The sequence below is a fragment of the Candoia aspera genome, chromosome 3 (assembly GCF_035149785.1).
Source record: "Candoia aspera isolate rCanAsp1 chromosome 3, rCanAsp1.hap2, whole genome shotgun sequence".
Taxonomy (NCBI): Eukaryota; Metazoa; Chordata; class Lepidosauria; order Squamata; family Boidae; genus Candoia; species Candoia aspera.
The window spans coordinates 152,272,163-152,293,749 of NC_086155.1; the positions used below are offsets into that span (position 1 = coordinate 152,272,163).

At 41.1% G+C, this 21,587-nt stretch overlaps 1 protein-coding gene across 1 annotated transcript in view; it reads right to left on the reverse strand.

The window, feature by feature from the left end:
- DOK6 (docking protein 6) overlaps positions 1–21,587 on the reverse strand; it is a 184,101-nt gene that overhangs the window by 21,305 nt on the left and 141,209 nt on the right. The window contains exon 7 of the mRNA XM_063300222.1: positions 8,344–8,461. Within this exon, the coding sequence (XP_063156292.1) occupies positions 8,344–8,461 (118 nt within the window). The remainder of the gene's footprint in view (positions 1–8,343; positions 8,462–21,587) is intronic.

Below are 21,587 nucleotides of genomic sequence, written 5' to 3' on the forward strand. Positions count from 1 at the left end.
TGCCTTTGACAAAACTGTAGTAGGTGCAAAAAGCATTATACTGTCTGCTGGTGGATGAGAGCTATTACCAGTTTTATGGGCATTGCACTGACTTCCAATAGGTTTCCAAACATAGCTCAAAGTGTTTTAACTTACAAAATCCTACATGGCTTGGCTCTCAGGTATCTTTAAGACCATCTCCAAGTGGAATCAACTCATCCAGTCCATTGTATCAAGCTGGAATACTGAGGGTCCCCCATATTAAGGGATACTGAGGTTCAGAGGGTAGACCAGGAAACAGTGGTTTTCAGTCACTGCTTTCTCTCTTTGAACAGCCTTCCCATGGAGTTTTAGATGGCACTTCCCCAGTGGTATTCAGGAAGGCAGGGAAGGCGGAGTTATTCCACTGAGATTTTAATTCATGATTTGAAAGGACTGTTGTTGTGGATTCTGGACATTTGGTTGGGATAATATTTTTTAAGCAGTTTGTAATGTATTGATGTTTTTATGTATTTTAAATTGCCATTTGGATATTGTAAACAGCCAGAGACTTTTGGACTGTAGTGACACATAAGAATTGTGAATGAATGAATGAATGAATGAATGAATGAATGAATGAATGAATGAATGAATGACATTGCCTGCTTCATCCCTAGTCCAAGCTCAGGCAATTTAAAGATATATAACTGTTCCAGTTTTAACATAGCTTTCTCTTGCCTCCCAACATACCTTCTGCCATGAACACAATTTAGCATGCTTAATTGACAGTGTGGTTGACATTATCCACTTTAGGCTACTATGGCTGAGCCTCTTCCATTCCATTAACTGGGCCTTACTTTCCATAACAATTTTTGCTTCAGAAATATTAGATATATGGTTTCTGCAGAAGCATCTGCCTGCATAATGATTGAAGAGTACTTTCCAAAGCACTTGTCAGTCTTATGCAGGCTCCTTAGATAAACGGGTTAAGTACTTTTTTTGAAAGAGTGCTAGAAATGTTTTTTAAACATGGTTTTAATGCTCTCTTGAGAGAGCACTAGTCCTGTTCTGGACAGAAGGCTGATTTGAATTGGAAAAGAGAGCTGCGTTTTGCCCAGTGCACAGTGCTGATTTGGCCTCAATGAATGCACAAGTTTCACAGGCCATATTTTTCAGTTTTTATTACTTGACTATTCCTATGCCAGTTTAGCTAACACCTACCTACACATTTTGCCTCTACCTCTTTTTATCACCAGTCATATTGACTGTAATTATTATTTATTCTATATCTGCACTGAACAATAAATTATATAATAAAATATAATAAATTATATTATGCACTTATAAAATGACTGCTACTATTTCTGGGTGCTGTTGGCCATGGCCGCTCAACAGCATTATCATTCCCTTGTAGCACTGCTTACTCCTTCCCACTTCACTCTGTGACCCTTCAGGCCTGTGATCTGTCAGCCAGGCTAATTTTAGACATAGTTTAGCATACTTTCAGAAGAGGGCTAGATATGACATGAAACAGGCAAGAAGTGTCTCAGCATCTGAACCCTGTTAGTTGGGCAACTTGACAGGGGCCTAAACATGCTGTTCTAAGCACCTTCCTACATTTGCCTATCCTTGTTCCAACACATGTAAAACGTAGCTCATGGTGGCTGCTTTTCTTGCTGGTAAGTGATTGGAAGGGAAAAAGAAGTCAGGGGAATCCACCAATGACATTTCTCAATCTGTCCTGCATTAAAACACTCAGGATGACATCACTTGCCAGCCTTGGTATCGCAGCAGAATAGGGATCACTACCAAAGGCAGCACAATGTATGCCACTATAATTTTTTGCCCGCTTTAATGTGGCCATCTGGTTGAGACCAGAGGTTCACTGTAGTTTATTACCATCCTGATAAGCCATGGTTCATCTTGCTGTCTAAACAAAGCCACAGTGTAATATTTTATATCGTTTTCATTGTTTCAGTATCATAGTGAGATGAAAGAGTACACTTAGGAGAGTTATTTGAATATGAACATAACTGTGGATATGCCAAAATGATGAATGCCCCAGCAGTTCCTTTAACATACTTTAATTTGCAGATAGCTACACAGGCACAAAGGAAATGCCCACAGGATTAACGTAAAAAACAGCTGAGCAGAATGACTCAGGTAATTTTTTTAATGTTCTGTATATGATTTTTGAGGTGGGGGGGGTAAAGTTGTGCAAGGTATTTTTCTTTTGCTTCTAAACTCTGTGTATAAGACACTTGGCAACTGATGCACATTTATAGCGGTTGCAATGTCCGCAGTCATGTGATCACCATTTGCGATCTTCACAGCCGGCTTCCGACAAGCAAAGTCAACAAGGAAGCCGGCAAGAAGTTGCAAGTTGCGGTCACGTGATATTGCGCTTAAAAACCGCGGGCGATTTCCCTCACAACTGCAGCTGGAACTGACATTGTAAGTTGGGCGTGGCCATGTGATGCTTCACTTTACGACCGTGTTGCTTGAATAAAATAATTGTCTTTTATCTTCGTCAATGGTAAAGTACCTTATGTGTATTGGTAACATATTAACAGCATTTTTTTCCTAATTACTTTTGAAAATATACAGCAATAAAAATACTGATCAATGTAATTAAAAGCTAGAAGAGTATAACACTATCTTAAGCACTGAACAATGACAAGTATCATTAAAAACTCAAGCAAAACAAAACCTTAGTCTGAACACCATTTGACTGTAAGAGTCATGCACATAATTTCCAAATCATTGTTTTACAACCTTTTCTATGTGGCTATTTATTTCAAACTTCAATGAAAAATTTCAATAAAAAAGGACTAATATATTAGCAATATAGGTAGTCCTTGCTTACTGACTGCTCATTCACCAATCAAAAGTACGATGGAGCTGAAAAAGGAGATTTATGACTGGTCCTCGAACTTGCAGCCATTGCAGCATCCCCACAGTCATGTGATTGTGATTTGGACACTTGGCAACTGATGCGCATTTACGACACTTGCATTGTCCACAGTCATGTGATCACCATTTGCGATCTTCACAGCCGGGTGATTTCCCTCACAACTGCAGCTGGAACTCACATTGTAAGTTGGGCGTGGTCATGTGATGCTTCACTTTACGACCGTGTTGCTTAGCAAGTGTTGCTGGTCCCAATTGTGGTCAATAAGTGAGGACTATCTGTATTTCAGGATTGTTCAATTTCTCTTAAGATGAATTTTTTTCAATTGAGTTGTTAATTACTGCTATTGTCCTAACAGTCAGAAATCACGCTGAGAGGAGGAGTAGGTCTCTAGTGTTTATTACTGCTACATAAAACAGAATCCTAACAAACTGAAGAAGCGTGGGAAAAACCCAGACAGATAAACCCCAAAAGTTAAGGTGGGTCTGATCTGTGTCTCTTTGAATAGCTGCTTAATTCCTCAGTACTACACATGCGTTTTCCCCCCTGGATAGAGGCCCCCTCCTGCTCGCCATCAGTACTCATGACAGCTATCATCAGGGTCTTTACTAAACATACTAGATAGAATTTAGAAAAAGTTCTATTAGTTGACAGCCACCAAGACTATAGTAACATAACTTCCTCCAAATAATTGCATCTAGTATATATTTGAGAATTATTAAAAAAAAAATTTTTTTGATATTTGATAACAACCAGGTTTAAAAACTGTATCTGCATTTAATGGATTTTTTTCCAGTAGGTCCAGTTGCTAATGTTATAGGGCTTGTGTCTTGTCTAATGCCATTTACCAACTACCTATGATAGTTATGTGTTGATTTATTTCATTCCTTAACACCTAGACTTCAACTATTTATTTTGGCATCAACATCCCTGAAATTGTGATTTGGCTTTTAACATTTTATTTTAGTTACACTGTTTGCATTTTACACTTGCTAGCTGGTTTGAACAGTTTTTTTTAATGGAAAAGTGGGTTATGCATGAAATAAATTATGAATTTTAAATTTCCAATATGCAGGAGCAATAAAATTTGGTGTCAGTGTTTATAATTATGACATCACACAAAGACATAAATATTACATAGATGAGAATCAGAATAAATCTGTAAGGGCTGTTGATGTCCCTTTGTCCCATGCTATGTTAACATTTCCCTGATATAACAAAGCAGTATTACAATGAGACAATGAAGCCAGTTTTCTTAAGCATGGTTTGTTGAAAAGTGACAATGGGATGGCCTCATACATCATGCTAAGCTATGAATGGCCACACATGATTTATAGATGGTTTAGAAAGCATAAAAGGATTGTGTATTGGTTTAGGCAACGTATTAAGCCCAAAGCAAGTAAATCATATTTTGGCTTAAAACAATACATAAATCCATTCACTGGAAGTTCTGCCACTTTTGTCCTGTTGGAGAGGGATTTTACAAGATGGAGAAACAAAACCAATTTTATGTTCTACTGCCTACATGGCTGGATTATTCATCAATGACTTGTACCTTAGGGTTCAGCAAAAACTTTGTTCTTCCTATCTCCTATTCTGAGAATGAATTATGCGATGCTGATCTGTAAGACTGTATTCATTTGCCATAAAATACATTTAGTAAGTACCCCTTAATAAATCTATTTTATAGTAATGGAACAAAATTTTGTAGATTTCAACACATACAATTTTTTGCATTTCTTAGTCATCCATTTTATAATCATGAACGGGATAATGAAAAACCATAATTAAGCTCTATCATACTGATTTTCCCCTTATATTTTAATCAGAAAATTTAAAAAATGTTATTTCAAAAAGTTAGAATGTGTTTTTCATTCATTCACAGAAACTGACAATTCGGTTTTTATTGTACAACACTATTAAACTAAGTTCCCATGATGATTCTAGAGTAACCCTCCTGAAATACTAGTATAATTTTCACTCATTTATTTAATTATTTTTCGGTGTCCCATAAAAAACACTTTTATGTTCAATTCTTCTCTCAATACTTTATCTTCTACAACATAATGAATTTTTTTTTACATTATGAAAACCAGCCGTTTAAGAAAACAGAAAGGCTATAAATTATAGCCTTGCCTGTATTGATACTGTAACTGATATATCTCTTACCTTTCCTAAACCATAACCAAATCTAAATTTCCTTGGAAAAGTCTGTTTGAGGTGTTAGATTATCATACTTTCAGTAAATTTAGACTGCTTTAGTATTTTCTTGTACAAGAAAAAAACCCCATCAACTGTATAACTGATAGAGGAGATAATAAAATGTCTGATTTTGACGTAAATAAACAACATTAACTCCACTATTCTTTTTAATGTCCTTATGATATATTTATTCGCCGTCCTATGCCAAGAATCTCGGTCTCAAATACTTTCATCTTGATGCCTCCTGCCCCCACAGCAATCAGATATATATCTACTGAAGAGTAAGATTTTAGTGGGAATTGTTATTTAATGAGTCTACAGCTTCAATCAATCATCTTGGCCAATTCTGAAATCTGGAATGAGAGAATTGTGTTTTTTTTCTCTCCTCCACTAAAATATGTTTTCATTTAAAATAATTGTTGCATAGGTAGAGTAGAAAGAGAACGGGGTATAAAACAATTTCAACATGCCTCAATATTCACACATTGTGTTTACTTGAGAAGTCTGCTGCAAAAAATTCTGTTTTGCTTTATCAGTTGCCTTTAAGACATAAAACCACATGCTGCACTATATACATGTATTCTGTCTTTTGTGGTGTTTTCAGGCACTGCCCACCTGCTGATGTTAATTTAAGAACAGAAGTATTTTTAAGAGAACTAAACATTTCATTTCTTGTTTTCCTTACTTCACATTGTTCTTGCTTAATCAAAAACAGTTAAATACTCTCTTAGGCAATACAGTTTGTTGGTTTTGTATTTTCTAAATCTGATTTTTGGTTTTTAAATAGATTATATAAACATATATTCCAAAGCTGTGCGTATCGTTGCGGCTAATAACAGAGGAGATAGTGCATGAGCCATGTCATTGTCAATAAACGACATCTTTAGGACTTCTTAGTCCATTCCTACCTAGAAAATGCCCAAGTTAACAATGGGAAAGATCTGCTTCTGCCTTTAGTTCCATGTCTTCTGCGTACAAATAGGAAGTAAAGATGCCCACATTTCAAAGTGATTTGGAAGTTCTTTGGACTTCATGTGAACATGAAAATGGCACCCACCATTCACTAAAACTGCCCAACTTTTTAAAGGCTTCTATGGGAGCCTGAGGGAATCTTATCGTTAGATTAGATATTAAATATGACTCTTAAAGCAGCAGCTACCTTTTATTTCAGAAGACTCAAAAATGATGGACTGCTTTAATAAGCAGCAGAGATGCTGGGCTTATGGGAGGACCAATGCTTCTTTGGAATCACTTTTAAAATGTATGCAGCCATACTAGTAATCATGAAAGGAAATCTCACCCAACAATATAAGGGACCATTAATAGTGAGGGCACTGTCATGTTCACCGTTTCAATGTTCTGAATACATCGTAACGTTTCGCATGTCACTTTCCTAATCCGTGTTTGCGGAGTGGAGATTTCCAGCCGGGCAAGGCTGTAATCTCCTTACTGTAACTGTGGAATGTATGTTTGGGTTATTGACTGTGTTCAAGGTTACTTTCTCAGGCCGTGTGGGTGACGGTTGCTAACACCTGGGAGGGGGTGGTTGCTAAGCGGGAGCAAGGGCGGGACCGGGTTTGAAGCGAGGGTTTTTAGTTTGTATTTGGCGCGCTTTTGCTCATTCTCAGCTTTCTTTGTATTTGCACACTATTCTTTCAATAAATCAGTTATCCTTAAGCACCTGCTTGTGAGACTGAGTCTGTCGGAATAGGCAACCATTACAGGCACTAAGTACAGTACAACGAATGGTTTGCCTCTTTTGGCCCCTTTTATTGTTTGTTGACCTGAGTGTTGTAGGCAGAAAAGAAGGATATAACTTGTAAAAATACATACATACATACATACATACATACATGCCCCCACAGATTCTCAAAATGTCTTCACCTTTTTATCCTAAGAATAAAATGGTGGCACTGAGGGAGAACTCGCTTCTACTTGGCCCTATTTTTCTATTACTTTGAACAGAGTTGTATTTAAGAAACACAGGGCAGTCACCAAAAAATGACCTTCTAGTAGAAGCATTTAATCCTTCACGGTATGTTTTTATTTCATCAAGTTATGAACGTCTCAGATGATTTAAGGCCATACAGTTTTATACAGGAAAAGAATTTGACCTAAAGACATTGTTTCTGACAGTCCATCACTTTCCTGTAACACTCTAATTTCATTTTTTTGTTGCAAGGAAGACATTCAGCAAAAAGCCATCTCAACTGAAGATTAATATATCAACTCTCAGCCTCTGTACATTGATTTTTATACATAATCACACTCTTGCCTATTAATATACCATGAAAACTGTATCAGAAGTATGTTGTTTGGCAGGTGTTACCAACTGTAATAATTTTTATTGCGCTAATGTTGGTATGTTAATAAGTACATATGCATGCTTCAGCCAGCTGATCAGATATTAGACCAATATGTTGATAAAGGCAGGAGGAGACCACATGTAGGGCATTAAATGAGGGTGCTGTGGGTAATTAAATTGGACATAATGTCCAGTCCAACCTAGAAGACTGACCTCTATCTGGAATGGGTGAAATTTTATAGGAAGACATATAAAATAGGTTGCAGATGTTCCTACATTTTTGTCATTTTCAAACATGAACTCCATCATTTTCTGGATGTTTGATCAAAAAGACAATTAGTTTGGATTTCTTTTGTTGTCACAATAAAACATGCCTTAGCAATGAGGTGTATATTTACAGAAAAAATAGCTTGCTATTGGATACCTTTTATCCAGAGAATTACAAGCTAATCTGGGAAAGTTAGGTGCATCCTTTCTGACTACTTTTCTTGTCCTTCACCCCAGTCATGATTTCAATACAAACTAGAAAAAATGTCCAATGAAAATGCAGTTCGCAGGTTTGGGTTTTTTTTGGTTAACCACAAGTGTATATCATGCATACAAAACACTCTCACCTTTTTTTTTCCCTATATTTGACAAAGTGCTACCAGTAATCACCTACTTATCTGTGGCGGGAAATGACCCAAATTCTGTGGGGAATGTGCCAGTTTGAACAAAATTAAATCTTCTCTAACAGCAAATAGCTTCCTCTGGGAAATTCCATAGAATTCTATATAACCCTTCCTCATCAGTTGCCAAGGAGGGAGGGAGGGAGGGAGGGAGCGAGCATCCATCCATCCATCCATCCATCCATCCATCCATCCATCCGCCTTAGTAATTTAAATGCTGAGAAAATCATCAGTAGAGATGAAAGCAGTTTGTGAGGGGAACCTAACAGACACGCCATTTCACTGTTCAAGCATCTTACCTTGTAAACTGTATATTTCTCCCACACTGTTCTGCCGAGTGATGTGATGCCAGTATGCACTACGAGGAAGTGAAATTGACTTAGGTAATGTCATTGGTTCAGTCAAACTGGTCTGAAGCTGTAAAGATGAAGAAAACACATCATAGCATGTTTTTCAGTCCATCTGCCATATGTGCTTCAAGCTAACATTATTATGATCAGTCTGCTAGACTGATATATTTAACTCACAATTAATTACATTTAATTGTGTCCACTAGTGCTGACAAAAATCTGATGAAAATCAACTGGACAATATATTGTTCTTTTAAATTTTCGAAGAGCCAGTTTGGTGTAGTGCTTCAGGTGCTGGCCTAGAAAGCCAAAGACTGAGTTCTAGGCCTCCCTTAGGCATGAGAAGCTGGCTGGACAACTTTGGGCCAGTCGCTGTCTCTCAGCCCAACCTGCCTCATAGGGTTGTTATTGTGGGGAAAATAGGAGGCAGAAGTGTTAGGTATGTTTGCTGCCTTGGGTTGACCAAATATAAAAAAGGCAGAATAAAAATCTAATAATAATAATAATAATTCCCCTTTGTAGCAGTGTACTTGTTGCTGCAGTTGCACTTCAAGACACAACCTTACAGATAGGCAGACAAAAGATAATAGTTCGCCAATCCACTCATGGTTATTTTCAAAGCTGTTCAGAAGTTTAATTCTTTTTATCCAAGAAGAGGAACCATTAACTATCCATATAACTAGCTGCCTTGATATATGCAAGGGAGCAAAATTGTCCAAGGGATAGGAAATTTGAATACAGAGATCTCCATAACACTATACACTTCCAATCTGCTCAAAGCAAACTGTATGTGATGTTCCAGGAACAATGTCTGTGGTACACGCAGCTCCTAAGATGTAAATGGTGATCCATGCATATAGGTTTGCTCTCTACATATTTATTGTCTTGCTGTAACAGGATGTAGATGGATTTTAGTTGAAAGGTTAGTTCATAACAAATATCAAGAACTTGATAATCATACAAGGAAGTGACTGAAGATGGGGAGAGAAAAGTACATGGTACAGAAGCCACAGTGATCAATTAAGAAGAAAAGTGGGACAATATTTTCCACACAACCAGCTTGTAGGAAACATATATAATGGCTTGTACTGAAAGAAAATGCATAGCCACATATAACTTGGATCAATAAAGAATGAATACAGATTATATTGTAATTTCTTCTAATGAAGACCGGATCTACTTATGTTCCAAAAAGAATTGACAATTTATAGACTCAACTGACATAAAGAATATTATTTTCAATACTATGTCACAGAGCCTCAGAGAGATTAGTTGAACTCTTGAAAAATAGATAACTCCATTATTTCTACCAAATGCATGAACCAACTTTAGAAGTTGGTGGGTTGTTTTTTTTTTTTGGCTTTACTATACAGAATAAAGATCAATTAAAGAATAAAATAAAAAGAAAGCTTACAACAACATAAGCAATTTTTAAACACCGTGACTACACAAAGCACCTTTAGGTGCCTGATAGATCCATAATCTTCCTGAGGACATGTAAGGATTTTCCCCATGACCTGGTGGGCAGTTCCACCATATGACTGATCACATTCTGGAATACAATAGTGTTTACACTTCTAAGCTCTTACTGCATTTGCAGATTATTCAAGGTTTCATGCTCTCTACTAATCCTCCTTCCGGTTGCTGTGACATGTTTGCAAAGTTTTTGTAGGTAAAAAATCTCATATTCATTCTAATGTAGATGCCTCTAGGATCAAGTCTAGTGTGACAATGGGTTAATGTCTTGCAATGTTATCTGCAATTTGTTTGATTTTATGGAGAAAGGTTCTTTATAGTATGAGCTCTGCCACCTGCTGTTGAGAGCCATGCTTTTCCTGGCTACTTTTGGTGGCCAAGAGGTGTTGAGTAAGGCTGAGTAAAACTGGAAATCAGCAGCTCTAAAAGGCAGTGTTCTGTGCAAAGTTCATGGGCTTGCAAGCAGCAATCTCATTAAGAGGTAATGATTCAGAAAAACAGCATTAATTCTCATGTGGTCTTTCTACTGCAGCTATTGTACAATGATTAAAGGACAACAGGGACATGACAGAAAAGAACATATTGGGCTGTGCTGTCTGCATATCACAACCATGCTGCCCCACCACCCTAGTTTGAAAATATATTAAATACTATACATGAATACATACACAAATAACATTTATTTAAGCAATATTTAGAATTATTGCACATTTTACATTTGGTAAATTTCTTTTCAAAAGCAAGCTTCATTTATTAATTTGTATAAACAACTGCTACTAACAAGACACTGACTCCAGACCGCACTGCATGCTCTGAACAGGAATTTAGAGAATTCCAAGGTCAGAATAAAACACCCTTTTTAAAAGTTTCATTTTATGTTTCAGGTATTCCAATATCCTATGATTGGCTTGCTTTTAAAAAAAAAATCTTCAGCCATTGAGATTATGAGAGTCCATTAGCCAATAGAGCAAGCAACAGATTCTACCCATGCTGCTAGTAGCTGGAACTAGGGACATGTCAGTAAATCTCATTTTCAGAAACTGTGGGAAAAATATGTGGGACATAAAAAAATTATCTACTTTCCTGGTAGATAACACTTCATTTTTTGCTACAGGCAAGATAGAAGTATATGAGATGAAATATAATGCTCTTATCCCTGTATCTTCTGTAAATGTTGCACTTTCTTTTCAGGCAGACTTCTGTGTGGAAAAGTGTGCACTGTGCATGGGCATTACAGATATTGCTATGATGCTGAGATTTCAATTTGTAAATGCAAAGCCTTGGTTGCTTTGTTGAGCAGCGTATTTTTCCTGTTGTTCATGGGCTCTGCTGCAGTGAGTCTAACAGACTGCTAGACTTTCTTTACTTCACTGATGACCTCAGTTCTGTGGATGTTTGTAGAGACATATGAGACCAGAAAAAGGATGCTTACTTGTTGCTTCCTTATTTCCAATATGACTTTAAAATGTATTTTTCCTCTAAATCCTCTCTTTAAGCAGTTTTCTACATATTGGCTGATTGGAAGCTACCATCACATTTACCTTCATGGTTTGAGATGAAAATTACTGTCCCCTAATCCCCATGACTGAACACTTAAAAAACTTCAAGTTCTATTTTGTGAAAATGGAGATCACTTACATCATTTCAAGTTTTATTCATGTTTGTAAATGAATATGTATTTCATGTATATCCCTTTCAATTTGTCATCAAGAATATAGGCAAAAGTGACTCAACACATATTATAGACAAAAAACATCTGACACAGCCCCTTTCTTGAACAAACTGATGTGGCATGGAATAAGAGGACAGCTGCTCTTATAGATTGGTAACTAGTTAAAAAAAACCCACAAAAATAAATGGGCAATTCTCACTTTGATAAGATACACAAAATTGAGTCCTCCAGAAATCAGGTCATATATTGAAACTGAATAGTGAAAGATCTATCTATCCATTCATCTATCTAGCTATCGGTCAATAAAATTTATATAGCCACCCATCTCACCAGAAGTGACTCTGGGCAGTATACAACAAACAAATAAAACCAACAATTCTATAAATACAATCATAATAAAAATATAAAACAATCAGTGTTAAAAAGTAAAATATAATAAAAAGTAAAATATACAAACCAAAGGCATGCAGAGAGTGAATATTTCAATAGTGGAGCCATCTTAAGATATTATTGGTTCCCTGGGACCACAAGTCTGGTGATATAACCCGGTCTTGAGGGACTTCTGGAACATTAACAGGGATGCAGCTAACCTGACTTGGGGTGGCTGGGGGAATGTTCTATAAGGTGGGTGACACAGCAGAGAAGGATCAAGATTCTGGAACAAGAGAACTACATACTTTTCACAGTATAGTTGAACTGTGGATTCACTACCAGAAGTTGGGGTAAAGACAGCCAATTTGGGTTGTTTTAAGAAGGAACTGGGCAGGATCATGGAGGATTAGGCTATCAATGGGAATCAATATTGATGGTATTTTACTACCTCCTGAATCACAGGCAACACATTTTAAATGCTGGTTGCTGGTAGCAAGAGTTGAAGAGATTTATCAATTGCCCTCTAGTCCAGGCTTGTGAGTTCTGCAAAACCATCCAGTTGGCAACTGGGTGACACATAATTCTGGACTAGGTACTGAAGATCTCACGGCACAGTGTTTCAGGTGCTATTGCTCATGGACCCTTTGAGTTTCACTTCAAATAAGAAAAACTACAGTAGTTCTACCTAGCTGCTTTTGAAGTTTTAAAAGCTTTATTGCTACTGGATATAAGCTATTTGATCTCATACAGTATCTAAATAATATCTGAGATCAAAAGATCTTTTTATTACAAAAGGAAAGCAAATGTTTTTCTTCCTTCAGAAGAAGCAGTGGGAGAAACTTTACCTTGAGATGGACAGAATTCTCTCTCAGAAACAAACACATCCAGGATAATAGCACAGTTTCTTGCTACTGAAATCATAGTGTTTGTTTATACAAAGGATTTTGGTCTAAATAGAAAAAAATAAAAGCAAGGAACTGAACACTAAAGGTCAATATAGTAATATTCCAATTAATATTTGCTTTAAGGTTGCTGTATCATCAGGGAGATTATTGACATGGTATATGGTTTAATCTCCAATAAATATATGTTAACGTAACTCTCTTTAGTTTAACCTCTCTTTAGTTTATTTATTCCACCGTTTTCTATGTTCTCTTCTTTCTTTCAGTGCCTCCATCCCCTTTAAAGCTGTAAGGTCCTCAGGGCAGAGACCTGTCTTTTGCTTATGTTACCCTATGAACAGCGTACTGATGGCTGGCTATTTATCACCTTAGCAACAGAGTGCACGCTGCCCTGTTTTGTCTCGTCCTATAAATATTCTGCATCAGATGGAAGCAAATTGAAGTGCATCTTCCTCCCTGGCAAGTAATTTGTGCCATCTTGGGTAATACAATATTAATATTTGCATCATTGCATCATTGCACACGTTTCAAAATTCTGAAATATTATCACTGATTTATTAGGAAAGATACTATTGAGGATATATTTGACATAATATACCTTTAGTCACTGTGTTATATAACACAATCTCTTTATTTTATGATGGACATATACTTTCAGGCAAAGGTAGGCAACACTTTTTGTTCACCTGCGGGCTGCATTCCCTCAGAGCTCAGCTGCTGGATGCTGTGATAGTGGGAAAAGCACCAGTGAGCTGAATCAAAAGAGGGTAGGGACCAAGACAATTCTCTCTTGTTGACAGATCTTTATCTCTCTGACTTCTCCTTTTCCCCCTCCCTTTCAATGCAGTAGCCTGCCAGAGAAGGGGCAGATCATTCTTGTAAGTAAGTAAGCAAGTAAGTAAGTAAAGTTTATTGTTGTAACCACAGCTCATAACATAGGATCATTCTTGTCAAAAGATTTGAACAGGCAGAGGGTTTTAAAAACAGGCTGAGAAATGCATGTGGCCTAGAGCCACAATTGCGCAGTCTTTAGGAAAGAATAGGTTTATGATCCAACTCTGAATTGCCAAGTGAGATTTTAATTCATTGTATTAATTTTTCCTCAGACAGTTACTGTTCTGATATTTATGGAACACATTTTTTTTAATTCTCTCACTTCTAAACTATCAGGAGGGCCTGCTTTTAAAATAATAATAAGTCTAATTTTTTGTACACTTCATTCTATCTTGATTTGAATTTATCTCTAATAATTGCTAATTGAGACAAATTCAAGATGGTGGAATGCAAAGAATCACTCTGCTAGTCAAGGCTGTGTGCATAAATACTCCAAATGAAATTAGTTAGGGAACACATAAGACTGCTACTTTCATCAGTTCTGCATTTTATTCTTTTGTGTCCCCAATTGTGTTTGCTATTATCAAAATCTATCACTTGAACCACTCACGTGACCTGTCATTTTCTGGCTCAAAAGAAGAATCTGAAATATCATAATGGTTCTTGCGTATTGTATAACTGCCAGAGACAAGAGTCAGATGGAACTCCTTTCTATTCCACGTAGAAGAGCCAACCAAAACCATATCATTTGGGCAGTCATAAATGCGGGCCAGCCTGAATTTTGATCACATGACTGTGGGGTTGCTGCGACAGGCAGAACTTCAAGGACTGGTCGTAAGTCCATTTTTTTAGCACCATCGTAACTCTGAACGGTTGCTGTCACGAGCACTGATGGTGAGCAGGAGGGAGCCCCTATCTAGGGGGGAAAACGCATGCGTAGTAGCGAGAATTTGAGCTGTCATTCAAAGAGACACAGAACAGACCCACCTTGACTTTTGGGGTTTATCTGTATGGGTTTTCTTACACTTCTTCAGTTTGTTAGGATTTTCTGTCTAATGTAGCAGTAATAAAACACTAGAGACCTATTCCTTGTCTCAGGTTGATTGCCTGAGTTAATAATTCCTTGATTAGGGTGTATTGTGCTGTTTGATGGTACTGAAGACCAGGACACTCCCTTGCCAGCAATCAACACCCAGATATGTAAAAATCGACACTAGGATTAACACCAGATGAACCATCAAACAGCACAATACACCCTAATCAAGGAACTATTAACTCAGTCAATCAACCAAGCAGCAAACAACAGCCCAATCAAATAACTCCTAAGGAGAGAACACCACCCCTACCAACACAAGCAGGGCAAGCCACAGTATATAAACTGAGAGCAAGGCCCACTCCCTGTTCGCACTGAAGATGTTGCCTAGTCTGGCAATGAAACGTCTGCAAGAAAACAACAAGGCTCAGAGAGCACCAAGGACTCCACAAAAATTAAATGCAAAGGAAGTAGGGTGAAGACAAGAAGGTGGTTAGATAAGGAAGAACTGGTGAGGGGAATCTTCCATGCAGAGAAGATATTATCAAGGAAGGTTAAGTTTGCTACTTGTTTTATATAGGTATACCCATTTCAAATGTGCCTTTTGGCCCCAAAACACCGACAGAGTGTGTGAGAGGGTTCTCAGCAGTACAGGTAGTCCTTATTTAACAATTGGGACAGGAATTTTGGTTGCTAAGCGAAGTGGTCATTAAATGAATCTGACCCAATCTTATGCGCTTTTTGTGGCAGCCGTTAAGCAAATCACCACAAGCATTAAGTGAACCACATGGTCGTTAAGCAAATCATGCATTTCCCCATTGATTTTGCTTGCCAGAAGCCAGCCAGAAAGGTTGAAAATGGCGATCATGCAACCCTGGGAGTCTGTGATGGACATAAATGCAAACCGGTTGCCAAGCGCCCAAATTGCAATCCTGTTACTGTGGGGATGCTGTGACAATCATAAGTGTGAGGACCAGTCATATGTTGGTTTTTCCAGCACCACTGTAAGTCCAAACCATCACTAAACAAATGGTTGTTAAACAAGGACTGTACCACTCTGTTTCAACCTTAGCTAACCAATTACAAAAAAAAGTACTTGTTGCCCACTCCATGCATTTTCACATATATATTCGCACATTGTTAAATATACCTAGAGAGCTGAACATATATGGAGAACATTACATTACCTGATGGCGTATTTATGGGGGAAAAAAAACCCTGAAGGCTTTTCCCCAAACCTACTGTCATGTTCACCGTTCCAATGTGCTTGGTACATCGTAACGTTTCGCATGTCATTAGCTTGATACGTGTTTGATCTCAGGAGGGAGGAAGATTCCTCTTCGGGGAGTTCTTATCTGTTGGCTGCTGGGTTGGAATGTATTTGGGTTATCTCATGTATTCAAGGTTGCTTTCCCAGGATGTGTGGAAAACGGTTACCAGCACCTGGTAGGGGGGTGGTTGCTATGGCTGGTAGGGGGGAGGGATTACGTTTGGAGCCGAGGGTTTTTAGTTTGTATTTGGGATACAGTGTTTGGGATAGGCAACCATTACATAAAGCTGAGAATCCAAAACTTCAAATCCCGCTGGCCCCTATCCAGGAAAAGACAAGTTCGTCCGATCCTGTGAGGGAGAGTGCTGGCGATGACCGATCCAGATGTGCTACTTGTGGAGAGTGAGGGGTCGAGTGAGGGAGAGCCCGATTCTACCATGATGCGCCCCGACAGAGCCCCCCTGGGAGAACTCTCAGCGATTCGAGAGGAGGCGAGTTCAGGGTCTGAAGGCGAAGCTACGGGCATGAAGACCGCACCAGAGACCACGGTCATGACCCTGGGCGAACTGGTCACCTGGGACGACAGTCGGGGGGACTTCTTGGAGGCGAGGGGCTCGTCCTGGAGGCAGAGATACCCACTGTCGCCAATGGTGGTACAGGTGCCGCCGAGGGGGGACTCCCCCACTCCAGACCGAATCTGGGTGCTAGAGTCGAAGATGGACTCCCTGGAGCTCATTCTGCAGAAAATGAGCATGGACCTGAGTTCGCTGAAAGAGGTGCAGGAGGGGTCAAGCCAGCGGCATTCAACCCCTTCCTCCCAGGCACAGTCCCCGGAACGGAGAAGTGGAGCTCGCCCGAAAGAGGGGGATCGGGCTCCCAGGGTGGAACTAGCGTCGCCGCCCGTCCCTGAGCGGAGGCGGGCGGGACCTGTCAGAGCAGCTGAACTGCCAGAGGGGGGACGCAGCCCATCGGGCAGAGGATTGAGGGACTTCTCTGTCAAGTTCGACGAAGACCCGACAAAACTCGTTCTTCCTGACGAATGCCAAGGCGTACATGGAAGAGTGGGGGTCGCTTTTTCGATCGGAAAAAGCGAAAATCATCACCATTGCCACCAAGCTTAAGGGGAGGGCAGCGGACTGGTATGTACAGATGTGAGTCGGATGCCCCTGAACTGGAGAAATTCGACGAATTCCTCTGGGCTCTACAGCATCATTTCGAGGATCCACTAGCGAAGGAGCGGGCGAAGCGTGCCTTGAAAGAACTCAAGCAGGGATCGAGAACTGTGGCTGACTACGTGCTGGAATTTAAAGCGCTAGTGGGGAAGGTGGAAGATTGGTCGCAGGCAACTGTCATAGAGCTGTTCAAAGATGGTTTAAACACTGAAGTGCTGCGCTGGTCGCTGGGGCGAGATGACCCTGACAGTTTGTACGGGTGGATCCAGCTCGCTGGAAAGGCTGAGCATGCCCATGAGGTGTTTGCGCAGAGTCGAGCAACGAAGTCGGGGCGAGATGGCAAGCCCACCCGCCCCTCGGGCTCCTTTGGATGATCCGGACAACATTCCTGGGAAGAGGAGAAGGAGCGGCGTTACGCGAAGGGACAGTGCCTGTGCTGTGGCAAGGAGGGGCACTGCGCGGCGGTGTGCCCGAGGGCGAAGGGTGAGGACCGGCAGGGGAAATCGACTGCGAAGTCCCCTTCTCTACCGAGGAAAATGAAAGCAGCTGTGGCCGACAGCGAGCTGGAAAGCATGCCGTTCTACAGGGACGAGGGTGAACCAGAATTGCTACAGCCGGCGGGAAACGCCAGCCACCTGCTCTAAAGGGCGCCGCAGGGCAGGTGGTAGAAGAGGGGCGCGAGCCAGTGTCGGTGAGTGGCAACTATTGCATTCTCACTGTGAAAGTAAAATTGGGATCCCGTTCGAAGACGATAGAAGTGTGGGCGATGATCGATTCTGGGTGCTCACAGTGCTTAATGCATCCCGACGTGGTAGCTGCCTTGGAGTTACCGACCTTTCCATTGCAACGACCCATTGCTTTCACCCAATTGGACGGGTTCATGGCCGGGGGCAAACCGGTCACGCATTTCACCGGTTTGGTAGCCTTGCAAATGGGTAGCCACTGGGAAGGGTTGTCATTTGTAGTGGCTCCGGTGGGGGGTCCTTTGGTGGTTTTGAGTGTCCCATGGTTGGTCCAGCAGAATCCTGAGATAAATTGGGTCTATTGAACTGTAACCTTTAGGGACGGATTTTATCAAGCACCAGAGGGAACTGAAGCCCAAGAGGAGGTGGTGGGGGTAGCGGCAGCTGCGACTCCGCAGTACCCAACCCCTCCTCTTGAGGGTCTACCGGAGGAGTACCAGGTCTTTGCTGATGTGTTTGGGGAGAAAGAAGCGGATCAACTGCCTCCTCATCGGAAAACTGATTGTGCCATTGAGCTGGTGCCTAACACCCAATTGCCTAAGCCAAAGATTTACTCAATGACTCAGAAGGAACTAACTTTGTTAAGGGAGTTTGTGGACAAAAACTTGGCAAGAGGGTTCATTGAACCAGCTAGCTCGCCAGTGGGGGCACCGGTTCTCTTCCGCCCGAAGAAAGATGGGACATTAAGACTCTGTACTGATTTCCGTGGGCTCAATGCAGTCTCAATATCAAATAAATATCCCCTGCCTTTGATAAAAGATATGTTATCACATCTGGCTAAGGGGAAAATCTTCTCAAAACTGGATTTAAGGGGAGCCTATTACCGTGTGAGGATCCGGGAGGGGGATGAATGGAAAACGGCATTCAATTGCCCGTTGGGAGCTTTTCAATATAAGGTTTTACCCTTTGGTTTGGCTGGGGCTCCTGGGGTGTTTATGCAATTGATCAATGAAGTACTACATGAATATCTGTTTAAAGGGGTATTGGTCTACTTAGATGATGTATTGATTTATACTGAAACTCTGGAAGAACATGTACATTTGGTTAAGCAGGTGCTTCGCAAACTAAGGAAAGCTGAGTTGTATGCCAAACTGTCAAAATGTGCCTTCCATCAAACACAAATTGATTATCTGGGGTACCGGATCTCAGATAAAGGCATAGAAATGGATCCTGCTAAAATCCAGGCTATCTTAGAATGGGAAAGACCCCGCATCCGTAGGCAACTTCAAAGTTTCCTGGGGTTCAGCAATTACTACAGGTTGTTCATAAAGGGGTTTGCTGAAATAACCTTACCCCTGACTGATTTGCTTCGGACAAAGGGGGTGGGAGAAACCCGCCGGGTAAAAAACCCAGGCGCGCTGCTTAGATGGACTCCGGCTTGTCAGGCAGCGTTCGACAAGCTGAAGGAGTCTTTTACACAGGAGCCTATTTTACAACATCCTGACCCCTCCAAGCCTTTTGTTGTTCAGGTGGATGCCTCTGATTATTCTATTGGAGCCCTGTTGTTGCAAGCCGATGGGGCGGGGTGCTTAAAACCATGTGCCTACCTGTCCCGTAAATTCTCTGAGACAGAGAGACGTTGGCATGTGTGGGAAAAGGAGGCTTTTGCAGTTAAAGCGGCTTTGGACTCTTGGCGCCATTTACTGGAAGGGGCTAATCACCCATTTGAGGTGTGGACTGACCATAAGAACTTGGAAGCCCTTAGTACCCCTCGCAAGCTGAGCCCTAAACAAGTTCGCTGGGCTCAGTTCTTTAACCGGTTCAACTTCAAACTGAAGTTTATTCCAGGGAAAAAGAACTTTTTAGCAGACGCGCTGTCCCGGCAACCCCAGGACTCCAGCTCAGCGCCAGAGGTGGTCAGCACTCTGTGGACACAGCCACAACTAGGAATTCCTGCTGTGACCTGCAACCAAGCCCGTGCGCAGCAGCCAGCCGGCAGTGATTCCGCGCCGCAAGGCACCTTGTCCATTTCGTCTCAATTGCAACAAGTTTCTAAAGGAGCAAAAAACTGACACTTGGTTGCTAGCCAATAGAGACAATGTTACTTTTGATCAGGGATTCGCTTGGAAATCCAACCGTCTCTATGTCCCTGACAGCTTGCGAAAGGAGGTTTTACTCCGTTTGCACGATGATAAGCTTGCTGGGCATTTTGGTTTTGTGAAAACATTGCACCTGGTCCGCAGACAGTTTTGGTGGCCCACATTGCGCAAAGATGTGAAGGATTATGTGGCGTCTTGTTCTGTGTGTGCTATGTCTAAACGTAAAGTGGGAAAGCCTCAAGGTTTGTTACAACCAGTGGCCAGTCCTGCTTGCCCCTGGGAGGAGGTTTCCATGGATTTCATAGTGGAGTTGCCTCCTAGCCAACGAAAAACTGTGATTTGGGTCGTAAAAGACTATTTCTCCAAGCAAGCACATTTTATCCCATGTGTCTCCATTCCTTCAGCACAATTGGCCCGCCTATTCCTTGTACACGTGTACAGGTTACACGGATGTCCCTCCCGCTTGATTTTGGACAGGGGCACACAATTCACCTCTCAATTTTGGCGGGCATTCTTAAAACTTTTGGGCACTAAACAGGCATTGTCCACGGCGTGGCATCCTGAGACTGACGGGGCCACAGAGGCGCTAAATTCAACACTGGAGCAATATCTGTGTGCTTTCTTGAATTATCAACAGGACGACTGGGTTGACCTCCTTCCCTTTGCTGAGGTTGCCTACAACAACGCTGTTCATCAAAGCACCGGTCAAACCCCTTTTTGCACCATACATGGCAGGGATTTGTCCCTATCCCTGACTTGCCACAGCCATCCATCCCGCCTGCCTCACCGTCCGAATGGGCAACACAGCTGGCGGACTCTTGGCCGGTCATCCAGCAGGCACTAGCGGACGCCCAGTCTGCTTACAAACAGCACGCTGATAAAAAGCATGCCCCTCACCCTGCGTTTCAAGTGGGTGACATGGTATATCTGTCTACCAAGTTCATCAAGTCCTCTCAACCTTCGAAAAAATTAGCTCCTAAGTTTGTGGGTCCATTTCCTATTGTCGCACAAATCAACCCTGTGACTTTTAAACTTGATTTGCCGCATAACTTGAAACGCTTACACCCTGTCTTTCATTGCAGTTTGCTCAAACCCCTTGCTTGCTCTGACCGCTGGCATGATCAACCTCCACCGCCTCCTCCCATCGTGTTTGACGGGCAACAACACTTTGAAGTAAAAGAAATTCTTGACTCTCGCTGGCTTCGCAACACGCTACAGTACCTAGTTCGCTGGAAACACTTCCCCCACCCGAAGTGGGTGGCCGCTCACGATGTGGCTTCCCCTGTGCTTGTTACTCGATTCCATAATGCTTACCCCTCCAAACCGGGTCCTTAGCTATTTTTTTTGGGAGGGGCAGTATGTCATGTTCACCGTTTCAATGTGCTTGGTACATCGTAACGTTTCACATGTCATTAGCTTGATACGTGTTTGATCTCAGGAGGGAGGAAGATTCCTCTTCGGGGAGTTCTTATCTGTTGGCTGCTGGGTTGGAATGTATTTGGGTTATCTCATGTATTCAAGGTTGCTTTCCCAGGATGTGTGGAAAACGGTTACCAGCACCTGGTAGGGGGGTGGTTGCTATGGCTGGTAGGGGGGAGGGATTACGTTTGGAGCCAAGGGTTTTTAGTTTGTATTTGGCGCGCTTTTAGTCATTCTCAGCTTTCTCTGTATCTGTCATAA